We start from the raw sequence: 13,354 nt of genomic DNA on the forward strand, positions 1-13,354 counted from the left end.
TTTTGTTGTTTTTGTCGCACTGCTTTGCTTTATTTCGGCCAGGTCCCAGTTGTAAATGAGAACTTGTTCTCAACTGGCCTAATTGGTTAAATTAAATAAAGGTGAAAAAAATAAAAAAATAAAAACATTAATGCCCCATATGATGGTGAATGCTGATACATCTGATTCATAACCTCTGAGTTTGAACAGATACATTTGGTTAATAAACTTGCATTATGGAAATAACTTCGGTCTGTATCCTGTTTTATAGGCTAGTAATTATATCATAACAGAATTTCACTTGAGAGTAGTGCATGGCTATGCTTTATTGCAGTCAGAGTCAGTGTTTTTCTTTAAAACATACAAATAGAATTTTCTTTTAAATAGCATAGGTCAAAAACATTTCTATTGATGAACATAGATGTGATGCCTTTCAAACAGAAAATAAAAAAGATAACACATAATACCTCAGATCACCAAAATGATTAATATGTATAATCAGCAAATAGATTATTTCTGTGACAGAGGGGAACATTTACTTAAAACAATCTTCAAAGCATAAGTTAAACACCCATCGATGTACCATGACTGAGTGCATTTACAAACATCAACAAAAGTGATTTTCATAACACAAGGTCTCCACCAAGTCCTTATAGAGGCCCGCAAGCTCCATTTTCAACCCTCCTAAACCATCCAGTGTGTGCCTCTTTAAACCATTTACCTAATTAATCTAAAGGAATGCAAAGGTAAATTCAATTGACATTTTTTCTTATTTTGAACAAATGTAACGGGATCCACCATCACTAAAGCACAGAATACAGATGAAAAACACTTCTGCTTGTTAAAAATACATCTTGAAGATATAAATCGCAGGAAAGCTGGTGAGTTGTCAAAAATAGTCAAATGGACATTCGGTAAACCATGGCTAGGATTTGGTGTCTGCTTTCTCTTATGGTCCATTAGTCCACAACTGAGGCACATAGACTTCCCTTGATTCTGCTCTAAAAGCCAGACATTTCACCCCAATAATAGGAAGTATCAGATGAGGCTGGGGACATGCTCACCAACCAGCATATACTGGCGCGGCATCACCTGGGATCCCGTAGTATTCACCTTGCGGCCTCTCTTTGGTTAACAGAAATTGTCGCGCGAGGGAAAGCTCTCCATCTGTGTCTCGCATTCGACGCAACACCAGTAGGATGACAAAGAGTAGGGCCACTGGACCAGAGAAAAGAGAGAAACAACACATCATTAGTGTATGCAAAAATACTAAAAGGTCACTTACTACTACTCGATTACTTCAGCATGATTTATATATTTCACCTAGTTTTTTTCTACAGGATGTGGCCTCGAGATCAAATGACCTATAAGCATAATTAAATAATATTTTGATATTTGTAGTGCCGAGAAAGTGCATATAAGTAGTGTAATTGGAAGAAATAAACAAGGTTAATGTCAATGAACAACTTTTCTTGATTAATTAAAGGGTCACTAAAACCCCAAGTAAATATGGGAATTTCATTATGACAGCTTGACAAGGGGTTTCAACATCTAACTGGTAGCCTAAAGTTCAAACCACTTTCCTCCCACTACACCAAAATGTTAATGTGTCTTCAGACATACCCCCTCCTCCAATGACAAGTAGAGCAATGGCGATAGGGGCCAGCTCGCAGTCCTCCCCTGCCTTGCGGAAGAAGGTCTCCATGCAGTAACCTGGAGCAGTGCTGCCTTCAGGACAGAAGGCAACGCCAGGGCACAGGATGGGGTTCACGTCTGGACTCTGTGGGACAGGTGACATGAGCCCTGGTCATTAAAGTTGGTCAGGAAATCCCTTGGGGATATTTTCAGTATTAGAGGTGTTTACAGGGAATAAGAGCTGTGGTACTGACTGGGCAGTAGTGGTTTTCGGGGCAGAGGTTACAGGTCTCCTGGCCCCAGTGGATCTGGAAGAAGCCGCTGCTGCAGATTTGACACATACTCTGACGGGGAGCCTTGTGCAGGCCTGTCCAAAACCAATCATCCATTTAAAACTGTCTGAGTCTGCTATTACGGTGTACTACCTTCACAAATTAGAACATGCATGCCTTCATTTAGCGTGTTTATAGATGTAATCCATTTAGTGCCAGATAACCCTTCTGTAAATAGAGCTACTTCAGTCATAGACTATACAGACATAGTTGAAGATTTACTTGATATTAGATTGAATGGAACATTCTCAGCTACAAGTTTAATATTTTAACACACTGAATAGCACAGTTTATATTTTTGGCTGGCACTGGCAGTTACCTGGACGACAAGGTGTGCATTCCTTGGCAGCAGCCTGGAGGGACTCTGTACCAGCAGGACAGATCTGACACAGAGCACACCTGGAAGCGCTGTGGGAGTGACAGCCACAAGGTTGCAATGAATAGGGAAGAACTTATTTAGAAATACTGTTTTATACTGCTGGCTATCACCACCCGTGTCTGATCACTGAACTATTACAATAATAATATATTCAATGCCCACTAATAAACCTATGAGTCTGTCAGTCTGTGTGTCCGTAGGTGTTTTGGGAAGTAAGATCGGTAGCATGAGAGGGGAGCATGTGATGTTAGATCTGCAGACAAGCAACAGTTTGTGTGGATTATCAAGAGTTCATGCAGATCCCGCTGCAGTGCATACCACATTAGTTTAGGGACCACAGATCTAAGGTGACCATGAAGGGCAACTTACTTGCAGAATGTTCCTCGTTGACATGGACTGCACAATGTGGCATTTTGTTGAGACGTATAGAAACCTGAAAATAACACATTCCATTTTTTTTTAAACACAGGAAATTAAATATTTCTAAAGTCTTGGATTGTTTAAATGTGCAACAAATAATACATATACATATACAGTAGAGCTGATTGTTTTCATCAGTTGTTACACATTTTATATTCACTCCAAAAAATAAAATTCACAACACTATAATCACTGTAATAGTAACAAGTAAGTAATTATTGCAATGCTTATACAACCAAAACAGAACAAATATTGATATAAATACCTGGAGAACAACTTTGGCAGGAGTCGGAGCCTGTGTTGTTGCTGTAGGAGCCTGCGGGGCAGGACTGACACACAGGGCTGCCGGTGAAACTGCAAGAGAAGAGGAAGAGGATCAATGCAACAGTGGTCTACAGAATGTTTGTGAATCAGCTATGCCCTCAGTCGACAGACTTACTTGGTGTAAAAACCCTGGCTGCAGGGCAGACATCGCTGTTGTCCAGCCAGACTCTGAAAGAACCCTCTGGAACATGGGAGGCAAGCCCCAGTGAACAGACACAACCCTGGCTCATGGCAGCAGGAACACAGGATGGTGTCTGGGGGATGGATGAGAAGTCTATTATTGAACAGGCTGTGCTGTTTACAAGATTTACCATCTTAATTTTACAGTTTAGCCAAATTATCTTTCACGTACTCTGTAGAGGCCACAGGCCAGACAAATGGCAGTAGTCAAATAATACAGCAAAGCTGTCCACTTAGCATACCATAAGACCAAACATCCTTGGTGTTAAAAATAGATGTCACATGGGTAAAAACTACATTACAGTGCTGCATCAATTGGCTGTGGTGTGTTTCTACCTAATTTATAGGTTGTGGTGATAAATATAACTGAGTCTACACAGGAAAATTATTGAAATGTTGTAGCTAACAAAAAGAGCACTTCTCGAAGCAGTGAGCTAACATTTTGTTCTCTACTACAGCAAAACACAGAGTGACAATAAAAAGCTTTTGAGGAGGTTTATTTAATTCTCAGTCTCCCTCTCTCTGCCAGACTCACCGTTGTCGGAATAGGACCCTGGGACACAGGCCTCACAGAGGGCAGAGCAGCCTGGGGACGTGGTGCTGAGGATCATATGGGAGGTTGCTGTCTCTTTCTCATTGAATGTAGGGGTCTCACTGAATGTGGTTGTTTCTGTCACATTCTCAATGAATGTGGTGTTCATCACAGAAAGAGCGAACATCGGAGCCGTCGTCTGGCTCACCACCACACCTGTTATAACAAGACAGACTTTCAGAGAAATAGTTCTAGAAACAGGAGAAAATTAAACATTCCCAGCCTCTCTCGAAGTAGCAATGTGGTAGATAGGCAAATGCTACAGTGGAATTTTTTAAATTTCACCTTTATTTAACCTGGTAGGCCAGTTGAGAACAAGTTCTCATTTACAACTGTGACCTGGCCAAGATAAAGCAATGCAGTGCTACAAAAAACAACACAGTTACACATGGGATAAACAAAAGTACAGTCAATAACACAATAGAACAATCTATATACAATGTGTGCAAATGGAGTAAGGAGGTAAGGCAATAAATAGGCCAAGAGTAGCAAAGTAATTACAATTTAGCAAATTAACACTGGAGTGATAGATGTGCAGATGATGATGTGCAAGTAGAAATACTGGTGTGCAAAAGAGCAAGAAAGTAAATAAAAACAATATGGGGATGAGGTAGGTAGTTGGATGGGCTATTTACAGATGGGCTGTGTACAGCTGCAGCAGTCGGTAAGCTGCTCAGATAGCTGATGTTTAAAGTTAGTGAGGGAGAGAAGTCTCCAACTTCAGCGATTTTTGTAATTCGTTCCAGTCATTGGGAGCAGAGAACTGGAAGGAAATGCAGCAAAATGAGGTGTTGGCTTTGGGGATGACCAGTGAGATATACCTTCTGGATGCCGTGCTACGGGTGGGTGTTGTTATGGTGACCAATGAGCTGAGATAAGGCAGAGTTTTACCTAGCAAAGACTTATAGATGACCTGGAGCCAGTAGGTCTGGCGACGTATATGTAGCGAAGGCCAGCCGACGAGAGCATACAGGTCGCAGTGGTGGGTGTATGGGGCTTTGGTGACAAAACGGCTGGCACTGTGATAGACTGCATCCAGTTTGCTGAGTAGAGTGTTGGAGGCTATTTTGTAAATGACATCGCCGAAGTCGAGCATCGGTAGGATAGTCAGTTTTACGAGGTTATGCTTGGCAGCGTGAGTGAAGGAGGCTTTGTTGTGAAATAGGAAGCCGATTCTAGATTTAATTTGGATTGGAGATGCTTAATATGAGTCTGGAAAGAGAGTTTACAGTCTAGCCAGACACCTAGGTATTTGTAGTTGTCCACATATTCTAAGTCAGAACCGTCCAGAGTAGCGATGCGGGCGATCGGTTGTAGAGCATGCATTTACTTTCACTAGCGTTTAAGAGCAGTTGGAGGCCACGGAAGGAGTGTTGTATGGCATTGAAGCTCGTCTGGAGGTTTGTTAACACAGTGTCCAAAGAAGGGCCAGATGTATACAGAATGGTGTTGTCTGCATAGAGGTGGATCAAGGAATCACCCGCAGCAAGAGCAACATCATTGATATATACAGAGAAAAGAGTCGGCCCGAGAATTGAACCTTGTGGTACCCCCATAGAGACTGCCAGAGGTCCGGACAACAGGCCCTCCAATTTAACACACTGAACTCTGTCTGAGAAGTAGTTGGGGAACCAGGCGAGGCAGTCATTTGAGAAACCAAGGCTGTTGAGTCTGCCGATAAGAATACGGTGATTGACAAGAGTCGAAAGCCTTGGCCAGGTCGATGAAGATGGCTGCACAGTACTGTCTTTTATCAATGGCGGTTATGATATCGTTTAGTACCTTGAGCGTGGCTGAAGTGCACCCGTGACCAGCTCGGAAACCGGATTGCACAGCGGAGAAGATACGGTGGGATTCAAAATGTTCAGTGATCTGTTTTTTAACTTGGCTTTCAAAGACTTTAGATAGGCAGGACAGGATGGATATAGGTCTTTAACAGTTTGGGTCTAGTGTGTCACCCCTTTTGAAGAGGGGTATGACCGCGGCAGCTTTCCAATCTTTAGGAATCTCGGACGATACGAAAGAGAGGTTGAACAGACTAGTAATAGAGGTTGAAACAATGGCGGCGGATCATTTTAGAAAGAGAGGATCCAGATTGTCTAGCCCAGCTTATTTGTACGGGTCCAGGTTCTGCTATCTGGATTTGGGTGAAGGAGAAGCTGGGGAGGCTTGGGCAAGTCACTGCGGGGAGTGTGGAGCTGTTGGCCGGGGTTGGGGTAGCCAGGAGGAAAGCATGGCCAGCCGTGGAGAAATGCTTATTGAAATTCTCGATTATCGTGGATTTATCGGTGGTGACAGTGTTTCCTATCCTCAGTGCAGTGGGCAGCTGGGAGGAGGTGCTCTTATTCTCCATGGACTTTACAGTGTCCCAGACATTGTTGGAGTTAGAGCTATAGGATGCAAATTTCTGTTTGAAAAAGCTAGCCTTTGCTTTCCTAACTGACTGTGTGTATTGGTTCCTGACTTCCCTGAAATAGAGCACATGACCTGGGAAGCTAGATATTCAGAAACCATATAGGCTAATGGGTCAAAACACTGATTAGTATGGTTCAGAAGACCAAAAGTTCATCGGAGATTGGTATTTGATGGCGTAACCCATTGCAGACGTCATGTGACACCTAACCTTCCCCCCACTACAATCAGATTATCTTTCAGTAGACATCCACAGATTTCAACCCTTAGTGTTTGAGGAAAATCCATCAGTAATAGGCCTGTGGCACATTCTCCAAAGAGGAGAATTAATTAAAAGCCTTGTTCCTGATCAAAGAATGGTAAAAAGTTCCAGCATGAAAGATTGTAGATGTCTACTTGCTCATTCCTCTGATATCTTACAACGATGTTGCCATTCTGAATCACACCCACCTGATCTATTTCACAATGAGGTAGCCAACGTTTCACAAAAAGTATTTAAAAGTAATTCTCTTTAGGATATGTAGCTATTTGTGGAGTGTGTAATGTGCCATTATTAAACACCTTTAACACAAGATATCATGGTGTCTGACATACAGTGAGTTTGGGAAACAGAAGAGAGCAGCAGCACACAGAGACCTTATTGTGGCAGTAATCACATTAGCAGTGAGCTGAGCTGCTTTACTGAGAGAAAGACACCCTCTTCAAGAAATGCAATTATTCAAAAACAGGTCATGAGATTTCACCTGGTTTATACTCCAAAATGCTCAGAGTTGGCCAGGGCCCTCTGTTTATACTGTACAGTATATTCTATTGAGTTTAGATTGCCAGAGCAAGGGGAACTGCTTGGGTAATGTGTGTTAATTGTACACTACAATGATCTGCAGGGCTTGATGAATAGGTCCTAAAGGCCAACAAATGTCACCTCACAATAACAGTTGAATGTTGATTAACATGAACTTTTATAGCTGCACTTACGCAACATTGTTGCAAAGCAGTGTGTAATGTTAATGTTGCAGTCAGTCATTTAAGAACGTTTTGAATCAGAGAATAAACCAAGGTATACCACGGTTTGTAAAACTTTTAAAATCAAATCAGAATTGTGAATGGTAAATTGAATGGCGTGCCTAAGAAAAAGTCTAGCCAAAGTTCAAACAGAAAAAGATCTACACAGTTGAACTAGTGGGTGAGTACCTCAAACAATACCATGTAGAATTGTCTTCAGTGACAGGTTGCTAAAAAGCAGTCAGTGTTGTATGCCATGGGTGTATTCATTACGCCAATTCTGTTGCAAAACGTTTCTTAAACTGAAACAAACGAAACGGGGAGGGACCTACCTGAATCTGTCCAATAGAAACTCACGTTTCGTAACTGTTTGTACTAACGATTACGCCCCAGTTGACTAGCCAAGACAACAAACAAACCAACAACCTTACCTAGCAGACAAGCGGCAGCTATCGCAGTCAAAACTCCCCAACATTCCATACTCCAGATATTATCGTCAAAGTCACAAAAAAGTTTTATAGAATTTCATCCCTGACGGTTGTCTTTCTTTTAGTGAAGTCCACCGTGAGTTGCTAGTTTCTGGTTGTTTGTCGGGCTCATCAATGTCATATGACAAAATACAGATCATGTGATTTTACTTAGAAGTTTTGGCAGATATCTGTATATTGACGAGATGCTCATGTCTCCGCCCTAACAATGGGAGTCGTCCCAAAGACAGGAAGGCAGGCGACAAATTTAGGTCCAAAATAAATCCATTGAAACGCTTTGGGTTTATTTTGAACAGATAAAGCTAAATTTGGGGAGAGTGAAATCTCTCGCTTTGCCTCTTCCTCTCTGATTTCGATAACGTCAAAGCGCAGCCGCAGAATAAAATCATGCAGACAATCTGGTGTTAAATTAATGAATTAAATCAATAAATTATTATATATAATTTATTTTCTAGGGGCCAAAGTGTATTACAGTGAAACTGTACTTCCTGAATTCGACTTTTCCACACCCCATTCTCTTTTCAATGTGTGTATCAATTTCTAAATGGGTCACATGAAAGTGATGTCATCTATGCTCTAAAACCAGACATACCACACATTTAAATTAACAAAACCATTTAAAATAAACAGTTCTATGACAACGTTGTACACCACCAACAATATACTTTCATAATGTGCAGCAGGGTTGGGTAGATTACTTTCTAAATGTAATCTGTTACTAGTTACCTGTCCAAAATGGTGATCAGTAACATAACTTTTGGATTACCCAAACTCAGTAACGTAATCTTATTACATTCAGTTACTTTTAGATTACTTTCCACTTAAGGGGGGTTAGAAGAAGACAAACATGTATTTTACCAATTTAAAAACATCTGTTGCAGGATATATCAATGTTAAAGTTTACATATGGATGTTCAATTTTACTTTATGGGTTGGTTATGTAGACTTCTTCTAACCCCTCGCTTTCTACTACATATAATAATTCAATTAAATTATATCTTTACATTAATATATATAATTTCTAAGTCCAAAAATGGATGTAGCAACTACAGATTGACCCTTTAAGTCTATCAAAAGTGTGTGAGTTTGAGCATGTCCCCATTAGAGTTTTATTCCATAGACTGGGATCCGCACTATGCAGCTGTTGCAAGAGTGTATTTTTTACTGGCTGTACACTGGTTTCAAAAACAATGATTGATAGGCAGCTTAAACTTCTTGAATTCAAACACATTCCCATTTGTGCAAATTTAAGATATAAAGGAAAATACCATTAAATAATAAATAAACAAACAAAGAACATGTAACCAAACCTTTAAAGCAAGTCTCCTGAAAAAAGTTCAAAAAATTGGAATACCGTGTAAGAGCCTCTAGCCCAGCCTCAAGCCCTAATATGCCTTAACCAACCATGTTGTTCCACCTCCCACATATGCGATGACATCACCTGGTTTAAACGTCTCTAGAGACAAAATCTCTCTCATCATTACTCAATGCCTAGGTTTACCTCCAATGCACTCTCTTCCTACCATACCTTTGTCTGTACATTATGCCTTGAATCTATGCTATCGTGCCCAGAAACCTGCTCCTTTTACTCTCTGTTCCGAACGTCCTAGACGACCAGTTCTTATAGACTTTAGCCGTACCCTTATCCTACTCCTCCTCTGTTCCTCTGGTGATGTAGAGGTTAATCCAGGCCCTGCAGTGCCTAGCTCCACTCCCACTCCCCAAGCGCTCTCTTTTGATGACTTCTGTAACCGTAAAAGCCTTGGTTTCATGCATGTTAACATTAGAAGCATACTCCCTAAGTTTGCTTTATTCACTGCTTTAGCACACTCTGCCAACCCGGATGTCTTAGCCATGTCTGAATCCTGGCTTAGGAAAACCACCAAAAACCCTGAAATTTCCATCCCTAACTATAACATATTCCTACAAGATAGAACTGCCAAAGGGGGCGGTGTTGCAATCTACTGCAGAGATAGCCTGCAGAGTTCTGTCTTACTATCCAGGTCTGTACTCAAACAATTCGAGCTTCTACTTTTAAAAATCCATCTTTCCAGAAACAAGTCTCTCACCGTTGCCACTTGCTATAGACCACCCTCTGCCCCCAGCTGTGCCCTGGACACCATATGTGAATTGATTGCCCCCCATCTATCCTCAGAGCTTGTGCTGCTAGGTGATCTAAACTGTGACATGCTTAACACCCCGGCCATCCTACAATCTAAGCTTGATGCCCTCAATCTCACACAAATTATCAATGAGCCCACCAGGTACAACCCCAAATCCGTAAACACAGGCACCCTCATATATATCATCCTAAACAACTTGCCCTCCAAATACACCTCTGCTGTTTTCAACCAAGATCTCAACGATCACTGCCTCCTTGCCTGCATCCGTAATGGGTCTGTGGTCAAACGACCACCCCTCATCACTGTCAAACGCTCCCTAAAACACTTCAGCGAACAGGCCTTTCTAATCGACCTGGCCCAGGTATCCTGGAAGGATATTGACCTGATCCCGTCAGTAGAGGATGCTTGGTTATTCTTTAAAAGTGCCTTCCCCACCATCTTAAATAAGCATTCCCTATTCAAAAAATGTAGAACCAGGAACAGATATAGCCCTTGGTTCTCTCCAGACCTGACTGCCCTTGACCAGCACAAAAACAGCTTGTGACATTCTGCATTAGCATCGAACAGCCCCCGTGACATGCAACCTTTCAAGGAAGTCAGGAGAAAATATACACAGGCAGTTAGGAAAGCTAAGGCTAGCTTTTTCAAGCAGAAATGTGCATCCTGTAGCACAAACTCAAAAAAGTTCTGGGACACTGTAAAGTCCATGGAGAATAAGAGCACCTCCTCCCAGCTGCCCACTGCACTGAGGCTAGGAAACACTGTTACCACCGATAAATCTATAATTGAGAATTTCAATAAGCATTTTTCTACAGCTGGCCATGCTTTCCACCTGGCTACCCCTACCCCGGTCAATAGCCCTGCCCTCCCCACAGCAACTCCCCCACTTCTCTTTCACCCAAATCCAGATAGCTGATGTTCTGAAAGAGCTGCAAAATCTAGACCCCTACAAATCAGCTGGGCTAGACAATCTGGACCCTCTCTTTCTAAAATTATCTGCCGAAATTGTTGCAATCCCTATTACTAGCCTGTTAAACCTCTCTTTCGTATCGTCTGAGATTCCCATAGATTGGAAAGCTGCTGCGGTCATCCCCCTCTTTTAAGGGGGAGACACTCTAGACCCAAACTGCTACAGACCTATATCTATTCTACCCTGCCTTTCTAAGGTCTTCGAAAGCCAAGTTAACAAACAGATTACCAAACATTTCGAATTCCACCGTACCTTCTCCACTATGCAATCTGGTTTCAGAGCTGGTCATGGGTGCACCTCAGCCACGCTCAAGGTCCTAAACGATATCATAACCGCCATCGATAAGAGACATTACTGTGCAGCCGTATTCATCGACCTGGCTAAGGCTTTCGACTCTGTCAATCACAACATTCTTATTGGCAGACTCAACAGCCTTGGTTTCTCAAATGATTGCCTCGCCTGGTTCATCAACTATTTCTCTGATAGAGTTCAGTATGTCAAATCGGAGGGCCTGTTGTCCGGACCTCTGGCAGTCTCTATGGGGGTGCCAAAGGGTTCAATTCTCGGGTCGACTCTCTTCTCTGTATACATCAATGATGTCGCTCTTGCTGCTGGTGATTCTTTGATCCACCTCTACGCAGACGACACCATTCTGTATACCTCTGGCCCTTCTTTGGACACTGTGTTAACTAACCTCCAGACGAGCTTCAATGCCATACAACTCTCCTTCCGTGGCCTCCAACTGCTCTTAAATGCAAGTGAAACTAAATGGATGCTCTTCAACCGATCGCTGCCCGCACCTGCCCGCCCGTCCAGCATCCAGCATTCTAGATCAGACGGTTCTGATCTAGAATATGTGGACAAGTACAAATGCCTAGGTGTCTGGTTAGACTGTAAACTCTCCTTCCAGACTCACATTAAACATCTCCAATCCAAAATTAAATCTAGAATCGGCTTCCTATTTTGCAACAAAGCATCCTTCACTCATGCTGCCAAACATACCCTCGTAAAACTGACTATCCTACCGATCCTCGACTTCGGCGATGTCATTTACAAAATAGCCTCCAACACTCTACTCAACAAATTGGATGCAGTCTACCACAGTGCCATCCGTTTTGTCACCAAAGCCCCATATACTACCCACCACTGCGACCTGTACGCTCTCGTTGGCTGGCCCTCGCTTCATACTCGTAGCCAAACCCACTGGCTCCACGTCATCTACAAGTCTCTGCTAGGTAAAGCCTTGCCTTATCTCAGCTCACTGGTCACCATAGTAGCACCCACCCGTAGCACGCGCTCCAGCAGGTATATCTCACTGGTCACCCCCAAAGCCAAATCTTCCTTCGGCCGCCTCTCCTTCCAGTTCTCTGCTGCCAATGACTGGAACGAACTGCAAAAATCACTAAAGCTGGAGACTCTTACCCCCCTCACTAGCTTTTAAGCACCAGCTGTCAGAGCAGCTCACAGATCACTGCACCTGTACATAGCTCATCTGTAAAGAGCCCATCCAATCTACCTCATCCCCATACTGTATTTATTTATCTTGCTCCTTTGCACCCCAGTATCTCTACTTGCACATTCATCTCCTGCACATTCTACCATTCCAGTGTTTAATTGCTATATTGTAATTACTTCGCCACCACAGCCTTTTTATTGCCTTACCCCTCTTATCCTACCTCATTTGCACATGCTGTATATCGATTTTTCTACTGTATTATTGATTGTATGTTTATTTATTCCATGTGTAACTCTGTGTTGTTGTATGAGTCGAACTGCTTTGCTTCATCTTGGCCAGGTCGCAGTTGCAAATGAGAACTTATTCTCAACTAGCCTACCTGGTTAAATAAAGGTGAAATTAAAAATTAAAAAATTAAAAAAGAGGAATACAGATCAGATGTAGATTTGAGGATACTGCCGATGATTCAGTTTCTTCCTGCAGGTTGGGCACGTCTGTGATTGGGCACGTGTTGCAGAACAGGTGAACACCCTGGGAGGAGACAAACGTTCTTCCAGCATCAACTATCTGAGGGGTGAGGCAGAAGCTTGTTTACAAGGTGCACACAATTACTGCTTATGCCTCTCATAACACTACCTTATGTACGGTACTTTGATAATTTCCAGAGGCTTAACATCAATGGAAAAGTGAGTCTGACTTACCTCTCCATACGTGTCTATACAGATGGGACAACTGATGGTTACTGAGGTTGATATGTGAACAACAGCAGCCATCCATTTTAACCACACCTCTGTGGAGTGGAGTTGAATTCACAATTGCATGTTATAGTCAGTGGAGTAAAGCACTTACAGTAAGTCAAAAATTCTAAAATACTCCTTAAGTCGCTTTTTGGGATATCTGTACTTTACTTTACTGTTTATATTTTTGACAACTTTTACTTCACTATATTCCAAAATAAAATAATGTTCTTTTTACTCCATACATTTTCCCTGACAGCCAAAAGTACCCGTTACATTTTGAATGCTTAGCAGGACAGGAAAATGGCCCAATCCACTCTCTTCT

At 42.2% G+C, this 13,354-nt stretch overlaps 1 protein-coding gene across 1 annotated transcript; it reads right to left on the minus strand.

Moving 5' to 3' along the window:
* Window positions 1-280: 280 nt before the first annotated feature.
* On the minus strand, window positions 281-7,907 carry LOC120060333 (multiple epidermal growth factor-like domains protein 9). Its single transcript, XM_039009553.1, has 9 exons — window positions 7,687-7,907; window positions 3,785-3,997; window positions 3,185-3,323; window positions 3,011-3,099; window positions 2,695-2,758; window positions 2,266-2,354; window positions 1,869-1,981; window positions 1,603-1,759; window positions 281-1,197 (listed from the first exon to the last, which is right to left on the minus strand). The coding sequence occupies exons 1-9, from the start codon at window positions 7,733-7,735 to the stop codon at window positions 1,040-1,042; spliced, it is 1,071 nt and encodes a 356-aa protein (XP_038865481.1). The 5' UTR covers window positions 7,736-7,907; the 3' UTR covers window positions 281-1,039.
* Between the last annotated feature and the right edge of the window lie 5,447 nt (window positions 7,908-13,354).

Source organism: Salvelinus namaycush, chromosome 15 (genome assembly GCF_016432855.1).
Source record: "Salvelinus namaycush isolate Seneca chromosome 15, SaNama_1.0, whole genome shotgun sequence".
Classification (NCBI taxonomy): Eukaryota; Metazoa; Chordata; class Actinopteri; order Salmoniformes; family Salmonidae; genus Salvelinus; species Salvelinus namaycush.